At 41.1% G+C, this 21,998-nt stretch overlaps 1 protein-coding gene across 2 annotated transcripts in view; it reads left to right on the forward strand.

Moving 5' to 3' along the window:
- Window positions 1-18,906: 18,906 nt before the first annotated feature.
- The window catches only part of DAPL1 (death associated protein like 1), a 48,873-nt gene continuing 45,781 nt past the window's right edge, over window positions 18,907-21,998 (forward strand). For both annotated transcript variants that reach the window (XM_086718666.1, XM_025912340.2), the window contains exon 1: window positions 18,907-19,030. In XM_086718666.1, the coding sequence (XP_086574792.1) occupies window positions 18,973-19,030 (58 nt within the window). In that variant the 5' untranslated portion in view covers window positions 18,907-18,972. The remainder of the gene's footprint in view (window positions 19,031-21,998) is intronic.

Raw genomic sequence — 21,998 nt, forward strand, 5'->3', positions numbered from 1 at the left:
AGGCTTCTCTGGAGCCTCTTCTACCATCCACTTTGGAGCCCCTGGGTCCCTGACTTCACCATCCAGGAACACTCTATTACAACGTTTGTATGGGCATACACGTTAACGAACACAAAACAGGCTCTTTTGTGAGGCTCTACGCCATCTCTATAGATTAAGAAGAAAAAGGCAGGTTGCCTGGGTGGCTCAGTCCATTGAACATCTAACTCTTGATTTTGGCTCAGGTTCCTGAGTTTGAGCCCCGCATCTGGCTCTGTGCTGACAGTGTGGAGCCTGCTTGGGACTTTCTCTCTCTGCCTGCCCCCCAACCTCCATGCCTCATCCCCCTCCCTCACTCACACAAGCCTCTTGTGTCCATGCACCTGTGCATGCACACAGTGTCTCTCTCAAAAATAAACTTTTAGAACAGAAGAGGGGCGCCTGGGTGGCTCAGTCGGTTAAGCATCTGACTTCAGATCAGGCCATGATCTCATGGTTGGTGAGTTCGAGCCCCACTTTGGGCTCTGTGCTGACAGCTCAGAGACTGGAGCCTGCTTCTGATTCTGTCTCCCTCTCTCTCTGCCCCTCTCCTGCTTGTTCTCTGCCTCTCTCTGTCTCTCAAAAATAAACAAACGTTAAAAAATAAAGGAAGAAAAAGGCAATGTAAAAATCCTGTTTAAAAACATTAGAAGGATGGTTCAGACTTTATTAAAAAAACAGTACATGCTGGCGTGCCTGGGTAGCTCAGTCAGTTGAGCATCCAACTCTTGATTTCAACTCAGGTCATGATCCCAGGGTCTTGGGATCGAGCCCCGAGATGGGCTCCGTGCTGTGAGCATGAGACTGCTTAAGACTCTCTCTCTCTCTCTCTCTCTCTCTCTCTCTCTCTGTCCCTCTCCCTCTCTCCCTCCCTGCCTCCCTCTCTGCCCTTCCCCTCACTCATGCACTCTCTCTTAAAAACACACACACACACACACACACACACACACACACACACCCATACATGCTGACAAAGAAATCATTAATCTACCCCTAAATATATCCCCACAGTGGGCTCTGATATACCTTGGCTTTTTTATGCCTTATATTCAGTAATTTCTTATAGACATTGTCCAGCATCTCGGAACAACGCACAACCAGGGATTTACACATGAGCCGCTGACCTTGCTAAATCAGCAGGTCATTCTCTCAGAGCCCTGTGCCATGTGAGCTCTCTGGCAAAGTCATGGGAAGGGAAACACAGTCTCTGGGCCCATTCAGATTTACCCTACTGGCTTGGCAGAGATGCCCAGGCAGATGAAACTATGGCTAGACTGAGCACAGAATCAGCATTAAATGGAGAGGCAGATGCTATTTAGGCTGGCCTCCCCAAAGCTGCCATTCCCATCCCCAGTGAGCAACCGAGATACTGTTCATGCTTGCCAACCTCCCGAATTAGAAAGCTGGCCTACTGTTGTCCAATGAATTTAATGGGCAATGACAAGATCTGAAGGTGATTCAAATGTGCTCAGCCCTCAATCATGCTCTCAGGAGAGAAGGTTCTACTGTGGTAGATAAAATTTTCTGTGTGAATTATGAACCACCAGTGAACTATATTTGAAATTTTGCAAATAATAAGCAAGTCCAGATCTCAATTTTCATTCCACAATTGGATGTTGTAAAAAAATAGGGGCCATAATTGTTCCTTCCAGCTTTTTCCATGTCGAGCCTGTGAGAGGCTTATGAAACCAGAATGGAAGGGGAGGCAAGACGCCAGGCAAAGTCGGAGATCTGCCTCTTATTTCATCTGGTACATGGTATAGGTTTGTCGTGCTTCCTGCCTCGGAACCTTGAAATTTTACAGAAAACAAATTTTCATTTGTTATAAAAATGATGACAGTGAGGCTATTTCTTCTAAAAGAAAGGTTAAATCCCATTTGAAAAAGCAAAACAGTCCATATAGTTTATACATGAATACTAATACAAGATGACTGAATCGGAGGGAAAATCTGTTTAGTACAGCTAATACCCATGAATAAATCAGAAGTTGATGTCATGAGATTTTAGCTGGCCTGACAGCCCCTTTTGGGTGGCTGAAACCTTGGGGGAATATGGCTGTGCATTGTGGCAAGGCAGAAAAGCACGAGGCAGGGTGAGGGACATGCTTGGACTTTAGTGTACATTGCCCCTGAGCCCGGTGTCTGGGCTCATCCCATGGCCTGCACTAAAAGCAGAACATGGAGATATCAAGGCAATGGGACTGTAATTGAATGGTGTCCCCCCAAAAGATGTAGAAGTCATCCGAGTACCTGTGAATGTGACCTTATTTGAAGAAAGACTCTTTACCAAAAATCAAGTCAATGTGAGGTCATGACCATCCTTACAGAAAAGCAAAATTTGGACACGGAGACCGACACAACAGAGTAGCCAATGTAAAGACACAGGGAAAAGATACTCATCTACAAGCCAAGAACGTCTGAGCCCACCAGAATCTAGGAGGGAAGCCTGGAGCAGATCATTCTCTCCCACCTTCAGAGAAAGCTTGGCCCTGCTGACATTGACTTATGAGATAGTAAATTTCTGTTTTTAAGCTACTAAGTTTATGGTACTTTGTTATGGCATCACTAGCAAACTTGTACAGGGAAAAAACAGTAGGGTTGTACCAGAATGTAAAGTCTGGGAGCATGACCTGGACCAGGAGGTCAGGATTCCACAGAGGCCACAATTCACCCAAACTTCTCTCTCAGTGCTGTGGAAACCACATAGCTGAAGGAAAAAAAAAAAAAAAAAAAAGTGAAAACAAAAAAAAAGAGCCTAGGGAAGGGTTGAAAGCTCTAAACCTACAGGAGAGGGATGGAGACCAGCTCCGGAGGTAGGCAGAAGTTGCATAGAAGCCTGACCAGAGTCCTGGGCTGCCATCTCTAGGCCTGTGGAGAGAGCTGCCAGCAGATTATCTTGCCAATAGCACAAGAGTAAGACAAGAGTGTGTGGCCTTGGGCCTGCAGAATAAAGGGGACAAGGTCTAAAGGGGAGGTTTTGGTGTTAAGGCAAGCATGTTCAGAGCCAAGAGGTTTGACCCTTTCAAAGAAGGAGAAAGGTGTTCCTCACTCAAATCAAAGTAACTGGGCTGAAGGAAAACGGGAAGAAACAATTCTTCAGAAATAAGGTTGTGTTCACAATACGTCCGTTTTACCTTCCTAAAAATTAAGTAAAAAACAAAAAAACCAAACATGTGTATTAGTATTCATCACTGGTGGGTCCAGTTTCCTTACTATGTACTGATACCAACAAAACATTTGAGGCTGTTGGAGGATTTTCAACTCTGGCCAGAGAGGGGTACCCCATGTCTGTATGATTACATCACATTAAGAATTTAATTGGCTCCTTTAGGCAAGATTTCTGAATGTTTTCTATTTCCGACAGATAAGCATCAAGCCATAAATCGCATTTTTGATCCAAGGGAAATACCAAGGCAGTTGTCAGTTCAGAAAAGATAAAGTCTGATGGCCAAGGAGTGAATTTACTGAGTCTCGTGTTACATTTGCAAAACAAGCAGAACTGAACTGAGCCTGCAAGTGAAATGGAAATCAGTGTTTCAGAACAAAAATAGAATAATGCATGAACTGTATCCGCTCTTGATCACATCTGAGTAGAGGCGGAGGCACTGGGTTTTCATTTCTGTTTGTCATTCTTGTCTTACCCACACAAAAATGAACTCGCTAACTGAGGTGTAATCATAGTGTCCCCAATGGATCCATCCTCCTAGACAGTTTCAAATCATCTCATAGAACCACATTCAGTTTAAATATGCTTTCCTTGTAACCCATGAAAGGAATGTTACATTCCTCCACCACACAAAATATGAACATTATCCACATCTCCAAATGAGCAAAAGACTGCCCAGATGTTTGTTACTGTGAATCCTCTGGGAAAAAAGAGAAAAAAACAATCTTTTTTTCTTATAAAGAAAACTGCCTCTGATTCTTACAAGAAGGGACTATATATATATATATATATATATATATATATATATATTCACAAAAAAATCTGTAAAATCTTTGGAAATACAAATAATGATGGAAATGCTATATTTTCAGCTTCACTTACCATAGTGGCTGACATTTACCTTATATGATAGAAGAGAAATGCTTCCATATGATGCCCAGCAAAGAATCTCCGAAGTGTGTTACCTGGAACTTTAATCTTATTAGCTCCTAAAGATCTTTAAGGGAAGAGGTCAAAGTTGATTTGTTAAATACCACTAGAGCACTGTTCTTTGGGTTAAAAAGAACTTTACAAAATGTGCAGTAACTAAATAGGGTCACTGAATCATCCAGTTGGGGGACATTTTAATTAGTAACTAGACTCAACCATGAATTAGTTTGATCTTGGTAACAAAAATGATCAAAAGCACTTAATTGAGCATTTTTTAATCTGCTATGTTCTATTGTGTGAAGACAGAGGAAGATACATACCCACATCCCAATTAAAGAAATGATTAGGACAATTCTACCTAACAAGAATTGTGGTAACAAAGTAGCAACTGTCTATCTGTTGAGGACCTATTATATCCTGGGTGTGGTGCTCAGGCTTTACATGCACCATTTCCTTTATCCTCATAACTCTTTGAGGCAGATGTTTGTATCTCCATTTTACAGTTAAGAAAACTAAGGTTAGGGAAGTACTTGCCAAATATCTCACTGTCAAGAATTGTGAAGGGTCTGAGATTTTACCCTACTTGTAAATTAATGAACTAGCCTGCCAATTTCATGCATGCTGGCAGAAGACACAAAACTCCTAGGTCAGAGACCAAACGAATTACTTTGCTGGCACAGCAGACATTCTGAGCTTTGTGTACACATCAGTTTCCGAGTTAGAGTGACCTTCATCCCAGTTTGCCCAGAACTGTTTCAGTTTCCGGATTAAATGTCCCAGGCAAACCAGAATGGTCGATCACTCTAGTGCCACTTGTCGTCCAAATCCTACAAAGGCAATGGGGAGCAGCCCAGGTGCAATGCTCACGTAGTAAGCCTGACTCTCAACTGAGAAACCCCAAGCTCAGGAATCCCACCCCCCCAATCATATAATTGTTAGTAAGGGGTGCCTGGGTAGCTCAGTCAGTTAAGCACCCAACTCTTGGTTTAGGCTCAAGTCATGATCTCATGATTCGTGGGTTCAAGCCCCACATCAGGCTCCATGATGTCAGCATGAAGCCTGCTTGCAATTCTCTCTTTCCCTCTCTCTCTGCCCCTCTCCTGTGCATGTTCTCTCTCTCTCTCTCTTTCTCTCTCTCTCAAAATAAATTAACTTTAAAAATAAAAAATAATAAATAATTGTTAGTAAATTTGCCCATTTTTTTTTTTTCCCAAAAGAGATGTTGGTTCTATTATCTTGGGTAACAACAAATGTGCCCAGTACCCTGGAGGGAGAGACTTTATCTTCTATGGCTGTTCACTGTACAAATACCTGTGAAAAGATTATCTGATACAAGCACAGAAAAGTGAGAGACTCAGAGCTATCTCCCAAGCTTTCATAGCTGATAAGTGGTGAGAATAGCATTCAAATCCAGATTCTACAGATCTCAAAATCCATGTGCTATCCTGCCTCTTACATTATTCTTCTCAGATTTACAAAGTTAAGGTCAAAAGAGGGTGAGCTTTTCTTCTAGCTGAAGCTTTCAATTCTTAATCATATTTAAAAAACATATGGTATTTTCCATCCTGAATGAACTTATGGAATAGAAATTTGGAGGTATTGCAGAAATGATACTGTAATCCAAAATAAAGTACAATGAGTCTGTTAAGCTGATTTCTAAGGGCTCTTCCTTCCCTGAGAGTCTGTGATTCTCCATCCACATTATTACCACCTGCTATCTCCTCTCCTCTTGTGATGAATGCCTTGCACAATGTTATATTCTTCTGCCTCATTTTGAATCCAGGCAGAATTTTAGCAGCAAAGCTGGGATGTGTATTTTGATACCAGTGTAATTTAAAACCAAATTACATTATAAAAAGAAAACTAAGACGATAGTGCAGAAACTTACTTTTTTTTTTTTTTTTAAGTAATCTCCATGCCCAATGTGAACTCAAGAATTCAAGATCAAGAGTTACATACTCTACTAACTGAGTCAGCCAGGCACCCCTCACATTTTTTCTTTTTTGACAAATTTTCATTAATTGTGCAATGGTAACCAGAGCATCAAATAAGTGTGACTTTTTAGGCAAATCTTAAAGTATATATTCTCTCTAATATTGAGATCAAATTTCCTTTTTGTTTAACCCAAAGCTTTAGCAGGGGAGGATATTACTGTATACTTTAAAAGGTTATTTTGGGGGCGCCTGGGTGGCGCAGTCGGTTAAGCGTCCGACTTCAGCCAGGTCACGATCTCGCGGTCCGTGAGTTCGAGCCCCGCGTCAGGCTCTGGGCTGATGGCTCAGAGCCTGGAGCCTGTTTCCGATTCTGTGTCTCCCTCTCTCTCTGACCCTCCCCCGTTCATGCTCTGTCTCTCTCTGTCCCCAAAAAAATAAATAAACGTTGAAAAAAAAAATTTAAAAAAAAAAAATAAATAAAAGGTTATTTTGAATTCCGTTCTACATAGAGCTGGTTTTTCTCTCTATTGCTCTCCAAAGATCAAAGAAAGATGAAAAGAAAAACCAAATAAGCAAACAGAGAACAAAGAAGTTTCTGTATTGCCTAAGTGACAATTTGCTATAAGGACACTGTAGCAAAATAGGTGCACAAAAGGTAAGCAAATATGAAAAAGTTGATCAAAAATAATGCATCCTTCAAAGAGGTAGCTGATGATCAGGAGACCCTTAGGACATGATCGCATCATCCCCCAACCACGTGGATTATGTAGAAACAATTATGGTTCCCATTCTGGGATCTCCAGGCTGCTCAGGGGCTCTAAAGATTAGCACTCATGACCCACAGCTATTTTCAGTGCCACAAAATTATCCCCTCTCCCAGCAGGGGCTTCCCACACCATCCATCCAATGCATGGAGCAGCAGAGAAACCACAGCGGATGGTGTAAATTTTGGCAGACTAAAGAGCACTCATCCCACCTAAAAATACTCAAATTCAATTTAAACAAAACTGCTCAAATAGACTCTGAGCTAATCTGGACAGTCAGAGGGCCAAACCGCAAACTTGCCTCCCCGGCTAGCTCACACACATTTTGCTGAGACTTCAGCAGTAGTGAAGAAATGCCCCCACCAAAGCTTTGGTCTATACATCTAATGAAGAAAAGTACAAATATGACTTTATTATCAAATGCAGTTTGGCTCAAAAATCTTTCAGAACATGGAGTCTGTGGGATAGAAAATAATGAAAGCGGTGTTTAGAATTGAGCTCTTTTTCTTTCCCAATGAACTGGGATCTGGCATGCTAGGGAGAGCACCAGAGTTCATTTGGATTGTGCAAGAAAGTTTAAGAAAAGTTGATTTTCAGTAGGCTTATTTTTAGAGGAAAAAACTCTTGAGCGCTCCATTTTCTACTCCCCGACGCAAAGCATAAAGATGCTGCTGGCTGAGGAAGTACAGGCACACAAGCTTTATTGACATTTCTGCTTGTAATTGAATGGGCTTCGGCAAAGGATATTGCTGCTTTTCTGAAGCATTTCCTGCTGGCTTCAAAACACAGAAGGCTGGCATTTAAGTAGGGCCCAGTTATCTAGACCACTTTGCTCTTGAATCAGCACCCCTCCCCCTCCTGACTCCCACACTCCACCACCCAACTTTCATCTTATACAAGGTATTCTTTGCATCTTCTTTCTTTCTTCTCTCTCTTCTGCCCAATTTTTGACATTTCCATTCTTTGCCTGCTGCCATAGCTATTTTCTGACCTTTTCCATAGTTCACAGGTTTAAGATTCTTTTCTTGTCATTTCTGTTTTCATGGAATACACACTGGTCACAGAAGAGAAATGTTAAAATTACTGTTTATCACAAGTGATTGGCGTTTTGTCTTCCAAGTGCATCAGGAAGATTCTTAGGTGACCTGGATTAGAAAGGCCCACCCTTTCTGAGGTGGCATTCTGGAAGCTGCAGAAGTCAACTTTCCAGATGACCGTTCCTGATACCACACAATTAAGATCAAAACGCCTCTCACCACTGTCCTTCCTAATATTCTCAGCACCAATAACATGCATTTATTTTGTGCCAACCACATGCTATGTGATCTGAGTAACAAGCAGATTCCACTTTCCTAATCCCCATCCCCACAAGCTCACGCAAAGATAAAAAGGCAGATGTTACAAATTATCCTGTGTTAAAATCCACCCAGGGGCCAAAGAGACCCAGGATCTAGAGCCAAGGTTCTTGTCCTGACTTTCTACATCTTAAAAATCTGTGACTTTCCCCACACCTACACAGACACAGGATTTCAAATGGCATATATTAAAATGCTTTTATTTTTTTACTTTTTTAATTTTTTTAATGTTTGATTTTCAGAAGGAGAAAGAGACATAGTGCGAGTCTCTATGGGGGAGAGGCAGAGAGAGAGGGAGACACAGAATCTGAAGCAGGCTCCAGGCTCTGAGCTGTCAGCACAGAGCCAATGTGGGGCTCGAACTCATGAACTGCGAGATCATGACTAGAGCCAAAGTCAGGTGCTTAACCGACAGCCACCCAGGTGCCCCGAAGGGACTATTTTTTTAAATCTATATTTAGTTGTGGTCTTATATGAAAGAAGGAATTGTTTTATCGTTATCTACCTTGAAAAGGTTTTTTATTCAGAAATCAGACTATTGGGTAATGTAATCCACAAAATTTATTAGTGACCTACTATAAAATGTTAACATGTATATGTGTGTCTTATTTTTTTAATCTCCAACCAATGTTACTAAAGAGCATATTTTTTAGGACAACAGGCATTTTCTCACTACTTCTCTTCAACCACAGTTGAAATGAAATTCTACAAGGTCTGTCAGTATCTTCGGATTTCCATTAATTTTTCAATTTCTAAAGTGCATCGTTCACCACATACACCCACAGCACAATCTCCAAGAGAGAACAGAACACATATGCCTCCTTTCCAAGCCCGTCTACTCCCAACCCACACCAGCACACATCTTCAACTTGAAGACAAATTATTGCCCTTTCTTTCCTACCCACAGGGAAGAAGGGGCTCAGAGGAGGGGCATCTGTGGAAATCTTCCAAAGAAGAGACTTTGCATGCAATGTCATCAGTTTATCATTTCATGTTTCATAACAGGATTATCATAAGTTATGTTTAGGAAAGTCATTCTTTATGGTTAAAGTAGGATTAACTAATAGGATTGAGAGAAACTTAAAACCATTCAGAAAATAAGATTATTCACGGTTGTATTTCTCTGTATTTGAATAATGGAGAATTATCTCTTACCCAAAATGACCATGAAGTTCAGCTCACCTAAATGTATAAGCACTAGAAACATTGCAGATAGTTGTGGAATAGCGTTAGAGAAAGCATTTCCCATTGAGAAACCACGGAGGCCACTTGTCCTTGAAGAAATATAGTTTTTAATGCAGCACAAAGCAAAGAAACGTGATTCCCTTTCAACAAGTACTTCTTGAGGACCCGTGGGGTGGTCCAAATCCGGGATACCCTGAAACTTCATTCATCAACTGTACAAAGCATTATAGCTGGGGCGATGGGGGTATTAGGAACATCTCACACACTGGCATCAGCCAGAGCAGGGTGGGGCAGAGAGAAGAGGAAAGTGAAAGCTTAGAGACCAGAAGACACTTAGGAACTGAGAGCCAGCATGACCACAGCTGAGACATCAGGCACCGGAAGTGCCTGGAAAGACATTTTTTTCAAGCTCTTTGACTTTCACTAACATTTCAGAGGCAGTTGGCAGAAGCATTTTTAAAAGTGAGATGTAATAAGCAAGATGAAGAAATCTTTATTCGAAGTCAAATGAAAAGGACAAGAAGGTAGAAAAATGCCTGAAATAAAAATGCATTTGACACAGTGAGCCAGCATATATGTCCCACACATAACTGACCTTAACAGTAAAAGGAACTTGAACCAAAAGAACCTTTTGTGCTGAGCCTTTTACTGTAGTTGAATATGAAAGCCATCTCCCCACGTCCCATATTCTCTCCTCCTAATATGAAGTTGTGGGTTGAGCGCTCCTCTGGCAGTTCATTTTCTACAGTGGTAAGTTTTGTTTTCTGTATCTAATAACGTTCTTCAAAAGCAGAATGTTAGCTAAACTGCCAGATCAAATTCAACAGAATACTCAGACAACCAGGTTTTACGTTCTCTTGACTTAATTCAACAGGAAGTGCACAATAACACCCCTGAAGTATACTTGCCAAAAAAAAAAAAAAAATCAAACCCGAATCAGATCAAACCTTCAGATCTAAACACCAATTTGCAGGAAATACAAGAGAAGGGAAAACATGTTAAATAGCAATATGACAAATCTAACAAAATCTAGAATGTGGCAACTTCTACAGGACTACAAACCCAGCTTCTTAAACAATTGCAAGGAAGAAAATAAGGGAAGGGAACCTATAGATTTAAAAGACTTACCAGATGCATCGACCAAGTGCAAAGTGCGCATTGGTTTGGATTCTGGTGTGAACAAACCATCTATAACAAAAAATTCGTGAGACAATCAGGCAAATTTGAATGCTTACTAAATATTTGGTGACATTGGTGGTTCAGTCCGTTAAGCATCCAAATTTGGCTCAGGTCATGATGTCACAGTTCATAGGTTCAAGCCCCGTGCCGGGTCACCTGTGCTGACAGCTCCGAGCCCGGAACCTGCTTCGGATTCTGTGTCTCTATTTCTCTCTGCCCCTCCCCTGCTCATGTTCTCTCTCTTTCTCACTCTCTCTCTCTCACGCTGTCTCTCAAAAATAAACATTAAAAAATTTTAATATTTTATGATATTAAAGAATGACAGTTAATTTCACTTGGAAACATAAGAGTACTATTTTAAAACAATAGCAATTATTATGGCAAAATGATAGAATGCCAGGGATTTTGCATCTAACTAGTCCAAGAGGGAAGTTTCGTGTGAAGGTAGAGGTAGCAAGAGGAGGGTATAGATGAAGTAAGACTGGCCATGTGTGGGTGATTGCCGAAGCTAGGTACTGAGTGCCCATGGAAGTTGGTTATGCTGTTTCTTCTACTTCAGTGTGTGTTTGAAAATATCAATAATAAAAGGTTTTTATTTAGTGAATATATAACAACATTAAAAATAACAAAATTTGTTCTAGGGGAGATTTTTGACATACACATTGATAATTTATACGTATTTTCTCATTTATACAAGAAAATTATCAAAGCGTTGCTTGTTACCCTAACAGCTTACAGAGAGTTTCTAACAAGCAATAATCAAAATGACCCAAACACCCACAAATCAATAGAAGAATCAACATAATTTGAATAAACATTTCACAACAAAAAAAGTACAAATGCGTCTTAAACATGAAAAATTTTACAGCTTCACTTCATACTAAGAGAAATGCAAATTAAAAATAAATACTATTTTTCTCCTATCAGCTTGACAAAGATCAAAAGTTGACATATTGGCAAGACAATGGTGACAAAGGCATTCATATATTTCTGGTAGGAATTGCTCTCCAATATTTATGGAAGGCAATTTGGCAGTATCAGTCTTACAAATGCACCTACTTTTTATTTTTTTTTTAAGTAGCCTCCATGCCTAGCATAGAGCCCAATACCAGGCTTGAACTCATGACCCCGAATTCAAGACCTGCACCGAGATCAAGAGTTGGATGCTTAAGCTACTGAGCCACCCAGGCACCCCAGCACCCACATTTTGATATGCCAATCTACTTCTAGGAATTTAGCTTACAAATAAACTGTCACACACAGGCAAAGTTGCCTTTGCACAAGGTTATTCACTACAACGTTTTTTGAAATAGTAAAGGGTTACAAACAACTTAAATCTTTATAGAAAGGCCCTGGTAAAATAAATTCTGATCCATGCATAAAATGGAAGGCTATAAAATCACTAAATAACAGCAAAGCTTTTATTTCTGATTAGGAAACTATCTTTAAGATATATGTTAACTGGGAAGCATTAAGTATATAATAATGTACATAAGGTACCTAATATATATGTTATATATATAAACATATATGTTATATAACATATATGTTATATATGTTATATAACATATATAAGCATATGTTATATATAAAACATGTTTTATAATATATATAGCATATATATTATACTATATATAAGTATATATTGTATAATATATAAACATATATATTAATAATTTCTTAATGTCTAAAATACCTTAGGAAACTGATTACTTTGCTCCAGAGCAGAGACTTTGAGGTTGCTGGAGAAGTGATCAGATGAAGAAGGGCATATAGACTATACCTTTTTGTATCTTTTGAGTTTTGAATTACATGAATGTATTATCTATTTAATCAATTAAAATTTTTTTAATCTTCAGAGATGTTAAATTGACTAATTTGTAAGAGACTTAAGACAGGTGTTGTCGATATACAATAAGTACTTAAATGGGAAGGTTTTCCCAACAGTAGAATGGGACTTCCAGAAGAAAAGGGGCCATGACGTGACTACAGGGTTCAGGATCCATGTAAAGAGATTCCCAGGCGGGACGCCTGGGTGGCTCGGTTGGTTGGGTGTCCGACTTCAGCTCAGGTCATGATCTCATGGTTTGTGAGTTTGAACCCTGCATTGGGCTCTGTGCTAGACAGCTCAGAGCCTGGAGTCTGCTTCAGATTCTGTGTCTTCCTCTCTCTCTGCCCCTCCCCTGCTCGCACTCTGTCTCTGTCTCTCTCAGAAATAAACGTTTAAAAAAAAATTAAAAAAAAAAAAAAAAAAAAAAACAAAGAGATTCCCAGGCTCAGAAATCCACTCCCCTACCTCGTGTGGCACTGAGAGGAAGACCAATACAGGCAAATATGTCTTCGTGCTTTAAAGATCAAGGGATCATTTTCTCTGCAAAGGTTGCCCCACACCCCTCCTGAAGCACATATAATGGGGAAACAGCAGAGAAAATAATGAAATAAAAGGGAAAAACAAAACACTAAAGTAAACTGATGCAGACTAAAGAAAAAATTACAGTAGGGGCGCCGTGGTGGCTCAGTAAGTTAAGCATCTGACTTTGGCTCAGGTCATGAGCTCACAGTTTATGAGTTTGAGCCCCACATGGGGCTCTCTGCTGTCAGCACAGAGCCTGTTTCTGATCCTCTGTCTCCCTCTCTCTGCCCCCCTCACTCTCTCTGTCTCAAAAATAAACATTTTTAATTTTAATTTTTTTTTAACGTTTATTTATTTTTGAGACAGAGAGAGACAGAGCATGAACGGGGGAGGGTCAGAGAGAGGGAGACACAGAATCCGAAACAGGCTCCAGGCTCTGAGCTGTCAGCACAGAGCCCAACACTGGGCTTGAACTCATGGACCGCGAGACCATGACCTGAGCCGAAGTCGGCCGCTTAACCGACTGAGCCACCCAGGCGCCCCAAACATTTTTAATTTAAAAAAAAATTTTTTTAATGTTTATTTTTTGAGAGAGAGAGAGTGCACGAGGGGGATGGGCAGAGAGAGAGGGAGAGAGGGAGACACAGAATCTGAAGCAGGTTCCAGGCTCTGAGCTGTCAGCTCAGAGCCTGATGCAGGGCTAGAAGTCACGGACTATGAGATCATGACCTGAGCTGAAGTTGGATGCTCAACCAGCTGCGCCACCCAGGCCCCCCCAATAAACATTTTTTTTTAATTACAGCAAAAATATCTGCTATGGATTTCCAGCTCTAGTTTTTCCTCTGACAGAAAAGGCAGGGACGGCCTTGGGCGGGAGGAGAAGGAAACCATCAGCAGAGCGGATACAGCCAAACACTGACCCACAAAAGGCTGGTGGCTGGCAACCTTGCAAGGCCATCTCTTTCCCATGGCCAGTCTGGCTACAGTCAGAGCTCCTTTCTCAGTCTTTGGTACCAGAACCTTTCTAACACACAGAAAAGGTGCCCATTCCTGTGACATGTATGACCTATCGGTAGCATCTACAGCTCAGAATGTGCTGCTGTGGGGCTGTTTTCTTCACAGTGCGGTATGCAGATTCCCAGTGTGTGATATACAGAATCAGTGTGCGGTATACAGATTCCCAGTGTGACTTTCCAGATACTTAATGGGTCAAGCTCCTGGACGATAATAAACATGGGGCCAACAGTGGGTCAATAGCAGCTTCCAATCATTTCTCTACCATTTTACAATGTGTAACAACTCATTTGACTCTCTTTATCTCTTTTTATGGCCTTTTCCCACCTGTAAAGTGAAGTAAATACATTTTTACTTTGTAGGAGTTGGGCAAGGTAGGGATTTGCAGAAATTAGTGTTTTCACTAATCTTCTCAAGTGCACTTCCACAAACAAGTGACTATTACCATCTTCTAACGAAGACTGTTTGTCTCTTCGCTCTAACACCCACCGATAAGCCTCCAAGGCCCAAGGCAAGGGAAAGTATACTCATCACTGTTTGCCTTATTATCAAGATCAACTAACATCAAAGCTATGCTTACATGCCATCCTGCACACAGAATCAAGACTCGTTGCTGGGATATTCTCCTATCTGCAAACGTGTCTCCCTGCATGATAACTCAGAGGAAACATCCCCACTTACACCTCTGAATTACTAATGGATTCTTTGTTTTGGGTCTGGCAAGTAGAGAGAGAACACAGCACAAGTTTTCTGCTACAGAATGCAAGGACTTAAAAATGTCCCTGAAGGAAAGGAATATCCCAGTGCTTTGGAGAAAGAGGGGAGAGAAGGGCATACTACATTTTAAAAACAGACAAAGGAAGCTGGTGAACCCAGGGCAGGCACCAGAGGCTCAGAAGCATCTTGCAAAAACAGGAGACAGGGCCCCTTGAAGGGGGCTTCCTTATCAACCACCTCCCACCCGAGAGTCATCGCCTTCCTGGTTGGCTTTCTTGCGGTGACAGTCTGACATATATCTCTCTTACTTTCAGAACTGGGCATTAGATACTGTATATAACTAATGTTAAGAGGAAAAATCTAAAGATGAAATGCAACTGCTAAACTGTGATTGTATGAAGAAGGTAATAATGGCTCCCCACATACAAATTAAAAGAAGAAAGTACTACGATGAAAGTGTCATAATTTTAAAATATTATTAACGTCTTTAATGTTATATCGTCCTTTCACTTAAAAGACCAAAAAAAAAAGCTATCTGGCAACTTCACTGTTATGAGAAGCCATTTTACAAGGCTTTCAGCATTACTAAGCACCATTTCGAATACTTTGGTCCTAGCAGGAACTACTCTCCCATTGCAGTTAACCAGACCAATATCCCTCTTAAAATGAGGTTTACAAGCCTATTTAAAGGGTAATAACACGTTGCCTTCTTTGGATGAGACTTTCATCCTGATGGAGGCTCTAGTCCATCCTCAGAGTAAAGAATCCAGGTTATACTCATGTCACAGCCTGCAAAACAGGTCTGGGTTTTGAATGACTTACACAAGATAGAGAGAGAGAGGACCCTACCACCCTAAGTGGGCTGCCCCACGGTGGTGCACCTGCCCCAAGGGAATCAGAATTGGGTTTCCAGGCCTCCTGTTCCTGTGGAAGCAGAGATAGTGGCAGAGTGGGGAAGACCATGCTGGCAGAGATGGGGAAGGAAAAACACATTGTCCTCATTTTTGCTTTTCCCCTCTTCTTCTCACATTTCTATATAGTAAAACAGGTTGGTTGTCTCTTCGTGGTTTATGCCACTCCTTTATTTACTCCCACATACGTTCTTGTTAATAACTGGTAGATATTTCTATTTGGGGGGTAAAAGGAAACAAATGCCCTATCCATCTGTGAGGCTCATGTTAAATATGTAGGGTTGGGGGGCGCCTGGGTGGCTCAGTCGGTTGGGTGTCCGACTTCGGTTCAGGTCATAATCTCGCGGTCCGTGGGTTCGAGCCCCGCATCGGGCTCTGGGCTGACAGCTCAGAGCCTGGAGCCTGTTTCGGATTCTGTGTCTCCCTCTCTCTCTGACCCTCCCCTGCTCATGCTCTGTCTCTCTCTGTCTCAAAAATAAATAAAACATTAAAAAAAATTTAAATATGTAGGGTTGGGAAGGATGGAATCTAGAGGGGATGCCCCATGGATTCTAATTACTTACACCCTTCACATTTCCTTGGTTTGCCCTCCTTCACCATCACCTCCCGGACGACATCACTGCTGTTAGCTCAGATCATACTGTTGAAGGCCTTGCTTGTAAATGAGGTGAAAAAGAACCTACTTAATATAACTTCATGGTAAAGTAAGCATTTGCTCAAAAGAAGCCTTCCTTGCCTGGACATGCATTATATTCTATCCAATCAGTTGGGCTGCCCTCAGTACAGCCTCTCCTAAGGGATGGCTGCCCTTTGATGCCCTCCTGGCTTTCTGCACCTTGCAGAAAAGGAGGCCAATCAATGAGTTCTGGACAACAAGCAATCACACATCTAGGTTTTATGCCACAGACCCATGCCATCCAATACAGTAGCCACAAGCCACATGTATCTATTTATAGTATCTATTAAATATACATGTATATTTAAATAGTAATATTTAAATTTTAATTAAAATTATTTAATTTTAACAAATTTAAATTTTGATTTCTCCATTACACCAGCCACATTTCAAGTGCCCAAATCAAATGTGGCTTGTGGCTACCCTATTGGTCTGAACAGATACAGAACATTTCCATCATCGCAGAAATTTCTATTGTCAGCTACAGAAGGAATCCTCTTAGCCTTCTTCTCATCTCATCTTCTACATCCCCTATGAGACTGTGAGATTCTCTGAAAGTGGGGGTGGGGTTTTGTCACCTCTAAACCCCAGCTTCTTGTCCAGGGCTCTGAGGGAAGGCACTCACAAAATATTTGCTAGATGGTATGGATGATCCCTCCTTTTTGCTCCCACAGCATGTACCTACTTTGGTCAAAACACTTTAACATACTTTTTCCCTGAAAAAAGGTTTTATTGATTTGTATTGATTTAAAAAGTAATACAGAAAAATAGAAGATAACAAAAATCAACAGGTAATATTCTTACCTATATACAACCACTCAACATTTTGAAATATTTTCATTCATTATTTAACAAATAGATATTTTTGTTGTTTACTGAGGTATAATTTGCATAGAGTAAAATTCACTTTTATATGATCTACGTATGATATGTGACAAATGGAATTGCCGCCACAATCTCTTGACTATTTCTAACAGCCTTGAAAGTCCCCTCCTGCCTCTTTGTGGCTAAACCACTCTCCCCACCCCCTCCTCTGGCAATCAAATCTGATTTCTGGTCCTATAGTTTTGACTTTTCAAGAATGTCATATAAATGGAGTTATATAGTAACTGGCTTTTTTAGTCTTCTTTCATAGCATAATGCTTTTGAGATTCATCCATGTTATTGCATGTAATTATCTGTTCATTTTTTATTATTGTGGAGTAGTTTCCTATTGTACGGATGCACCACAATCTGTGTATCTGTCCTACATTTGATGGATTTGGGGGTTGTTTATAACTTTTGTCCATTATGGATAGGAGCTGTTAAAACATTCAGACGTAGATTTTTGTGCATACATGTGTTTTCATTTCTCTTGGGAAAATTCCTAGGAATCGGATTGTTAGTCACACAGTAAGTGTATGACTAATGTTACAAGATATTTTACAGGAAACTGCCATACAGACTTTCAAAGTGGCTTTTCCAATTGGCGATTCCACCAGCTGTGTATGAGAGTTTCAGTTGCTCCGCATATTCATCAGGATGCTATATTTTCCTTTTCTTTCTTTTTTTCTTTTTTTTTTTTTTTGTTTGAGCCATTCTTATACATGTGTAATGTATTTCATTGTGGTGTTCATTTATATTTCCCTATGATTAATGATGTTGAACATCTTTTATGTGTTTATTTGTTGTCAATATCTCTACTTTGTGAAGTTTTTGTTTTAATCTTTTGCTCACTTTGTTAAATAGGGTTGTTCGTTTTCTTATTACTGAGTTGTTTCTTTATTCTCAATGCCAGCACTTACCAGAAATGTGTTCTACACATATTTTATTTGCCCTTCAGTTTGTGGCTGGTCTTCATTTCCTTAACAATGTTTTCTGAAGAGCAGAGGTTTTGGATTTTGTGTTTTTTTGTTTTTGTTTTTGTTTTTGTTTTGAAGTATAGAAGTCTCTAATTATACTGAAGAACAAAGAAATATTTCTAAGTAACTGCCATATGCTCAACTTTGATCAGCACTGGAGATACAATAAAGCTTAAATTTGGACTTTTTCTTGTTAACAAAATTGGCATCTATTGGCTCCTAGCCTACTTTTTCACTGTCTTATCATGAATAGTTTCACATCATTAAATATTATTTGAAAACATGACATGTAATGTGTACCTAGCATTCTCATGGCTATATCTTAACTATCCCACTGTATTTGGGAATGTTTATATTGATGCCAATCAATTCTAAAAAATAAAGAAAAAAACACATGATTGCCATCCTTGTGAAGAAGTCTCTGCACATCCCCAATTATCTTCTTAGTATGAATGTTCACAATGACAAAAGCTGGGGCGAAGGCATAGTGCTTTGTTTTCTAAATGTCTCTTCAGAAAGACTATGGATGTCTCCAAACAAAAATCTTGACCTCCTTGTCGCACCAGAATGCAACCGAGAGCCTGTCACATGGTAGATGCACTGTGTATACTTGATGGATGAATAGTTGGTGAGAAAAAGAATTCCACTGAACTTCATCCTCTCCCCTGCCTCTGGCAAAAGAAAATAGGAGTTCCCTTAGCCGTCTACCTTGCCTTCTGAGATAAAGGGAACAAGAAGAAAGCTTTCTTGTAAGAGAAAACTTGCCAAGGAGATGGAGGTTCCCAGAAAGCGAGGTGACAAGCCCTGTTGCTGCTCGGCAATGCCCTGAAGGGGCCCCGCCCCCAGCCCATATAAAGCCAGGGTGCAGTGGGGCAGCAGCTGGCGCTCAGCCTCCAGAGCACCGGACTGGCATTGACACTGGCACACGCTATGGCAAATGAAGTGCAAGTCCTGCTCTCCCCGCTGAAAGGGGGGCATCCTCCTGCAGGTAGGCTACCCACCTGCCCTCCATCCTGCAGATGACCTCACTGGCCTCACTGCTGTCGCTGCTCCTCCTTCCACCAACCTTCAGCGGAGGCACCCCAACAGAGTGGAGGTTCTTAACATCCCCCTGTTGCTTTAACTTCATGCAACCTGCTTTCCCCCTATGTCTTTTTCAACCTTCTGGGCTTGTGTACAAACCACCTGGGGGTTTGTTTAGCCCCCGCTGAATTAAAAGCTAATGATCTAGGAAGGTACAAGGGACTCAGTGCTCGTGAAAAGGGACCTTCCCTTTCTGGCTGGAGATTAGCAGTGACACATCCACAGGAAGGTGATTGACTGCCATGGCAACCTTCCTCCCAAGAAGTTCCAACCCTAAGACTCAGTCACCCCAAGATGCCTGTACATCATCTGACTTTGTACCCAGGCAAACCAGTTTCCACAAAGAGGACGGCAACTTTATTTTTCTCTCTTTCTCTTCAGGCTTTGGGATTGGGCAGCGCTATCAATAATGTAGTTTACCTTGTTATCAAGCTAAGGAGCACTTTTTAATAAGGACCCAAGCACTGGAGGGGGCTGACTAGAAAAGGTAGCAATCAATGTGTTTTGCAAAGTAGCCACAGTTTTCTCTCACTCTTTTTTTTTTAACTTATGCTCTCTGAAATATGGAAATTAGTTTTATTGTACTTAACCATATGTTCATATAGATTGGCTGAGGTATGCAGGACTATTTTTAGCCAGCTTTATGTTCTTTCAAATGCCTTCCTTCTTTTTTCCTTAAGAAAGATCTCAAAATCTTGACCACTTTGTTCTTGCTTTTCTCCATTTACAAAATTTATTTATTTGTTGGTGTAATTCTTTGGCACCTCTAAGCCAAGGTTATTTCAGCCATCTTTGCTGCAGAGGATGCTGGCAGGTGTAACCTTCAGAAAGCTTCAAAAACTGACACAGAATTCAATGGCTTTCTGGTGGGTGGCCCACCTGACTCTTCGGAAAAGAGTCCGAATTTTACTACTAAATCTGAGCTTCAAGTTTTGGACACGGTGCCCTGGTTTCCTGTAGCAGACTCCTGACATTTTATATTTGTAATTGGATTTAGCAGTATTTAACATTATCTGTATTTAAAGTTAATGATGCTAACTAATGGTCAGGAACTATACATGCACATTATTAGAGGAGAAGCTCATTACAGAAAGACAAAAGAAAAAAGAACACATTCTCTTCCCGCCACTTCCACCCCAATCCTTCATAAAACGGATAAGCTAAAACCTGATTTGCTAAATTACATTTATGCACAAAGAACACAGAGATAAACTTAACCAAATGAAAGTTTGAATGAAACCACCAGGAACTTTCTGTCCCTCCACTAATGATTGCTAATTACTCTGTGTACATAGCACACCATGACTCCATCAAGCATGTCACAATGCCTCTGGCATGACAATTAATTATTATGAACTGTGACACTACAGATAAGAGGTTTGGGATAATTGGAATGGAGATGAAGGCAGACTTTGGCCTCCCCGCTGAGAGCGAGGGAACAAAGAAACCTCATCCTTCAGCTCGTCTTGCTACATATTTGAAGCCTGAATCAGTTTGCTGTGGCGCAAAATTGTATTCATGGCACAAAAATAATTCATTGCCAAGACTCCACTAAAACAGCACCTGACTGGGGCACCTGGGTGGCGCAGTCAGTTAAGCGTCCGACTTCAGCCAGGTCACGATCTCGCGGTCCGTGAGTTCGAGCCCCGTGTCAGGCTCTGGGCTGATGGCTCAGAGCCTGGAGCCTGTTTCCGATTCTGTGTCTCCCTCTCTCTCTGCCCCTCCCCCGTTCATGCTCTGTCTCTCTCTGTCCCAAAAATAAATAAACGTTGAAAAAAAAAAAAAAAAAACAGCACCTGACTTTTATAAACAATATAGAAATCCCTGAGAGCAGGAATCAGATGTGATTTGGTGGGGAGGGGCTGACATGGCCTTTGGAATCAGGCAGTCCCTAGGCTTAAACTCCGTTCCACATCTCTGACCTCAGTTTCCTCATCTTTAAAGCAGGGGCTAATAGGGGTGCCTGGGTGGCTCAGTCAGTTAAGCGCCTGACTCTTGGTTTCGGCTCAGGTCGTGATCCATGATGTGGAATCAAGCCTCACATCTGGCTCTGCTCTGAGCATGGGGCCTGCTTGGGCTTCTCTCTCTCCCTCTCTCTTTGCCCCTCCCCTGCATACACCCTCACACTCTCTTGCTCGCTCACTCTCAAAATAGATAAACTTTTTTAAAAAGTTGAGATAGTATTTAAAAAAAAAAAAAAATGAAACGTCTGCGAAGTTAGCCAGCTGTAACTCTTTCCCGCCTACATGTGCAGTCTTAGCTGCTTTTCTTTCACGTATATGAATACAATATTTTGCATCTCTGTCGGCCCTGGTTATATATTGGTGCTGTGAAACAAGTCTACATTAAACATGACGTGGCCTAGCCGCTCGTCAGCATAGCTTTGACTTTTCTGCTCTTCTGATTTGCCTCGCTCTCAATTTTAGAAGAACCCCATTACACGAAGAGCCAAAAATGTGTGAGTGGAAAGTAAGATGAGGAAGCCAAGTAACTCGAAAGAACAAGAATTCCTGCATTTTTCTGCATCTCTTTCACTTTGTAATTTGGTTTAAGTCAAATGAATCAGAGCCATCAGAGGGGTCACCATGGAACCCCCAGAGAGAATCAGTTCTCTGGCTCATTAAAGAGAGAAGGAGGTTTGGGGACATGCTCAAGTGTGATTCTCATGCAGAAAATGAGGGGGACGCCATGGCTACATAAGGACGGGTATCATTTAAAATAAAACAAATACCGAAGGCTTAATTCTCAACTCCAGTCTGCTCAAGTCACCGTATGGGGGTTAGTCTGTGAGGCTCGAGGAGACGCTGTGTGATACCTGCTACCCCAGACGTTACGGGGCCAGGGGTTGGGATGACCATAGGACCAGCTGGTCT

Source organism: Puma concolor, chromosome C1 (genome assembly GCF_028749965.1).
Source record: "Puma concolor isolate L17-30 chromosome C1, mPumCon1.1.hap2, whole genome shotgun sequence".
NCBI classification, from domain to species: Eukaryota; Metazoa; Chordata; class Mammalia; order Carnivora; family Felidae; genus Puma; species Puma concolor.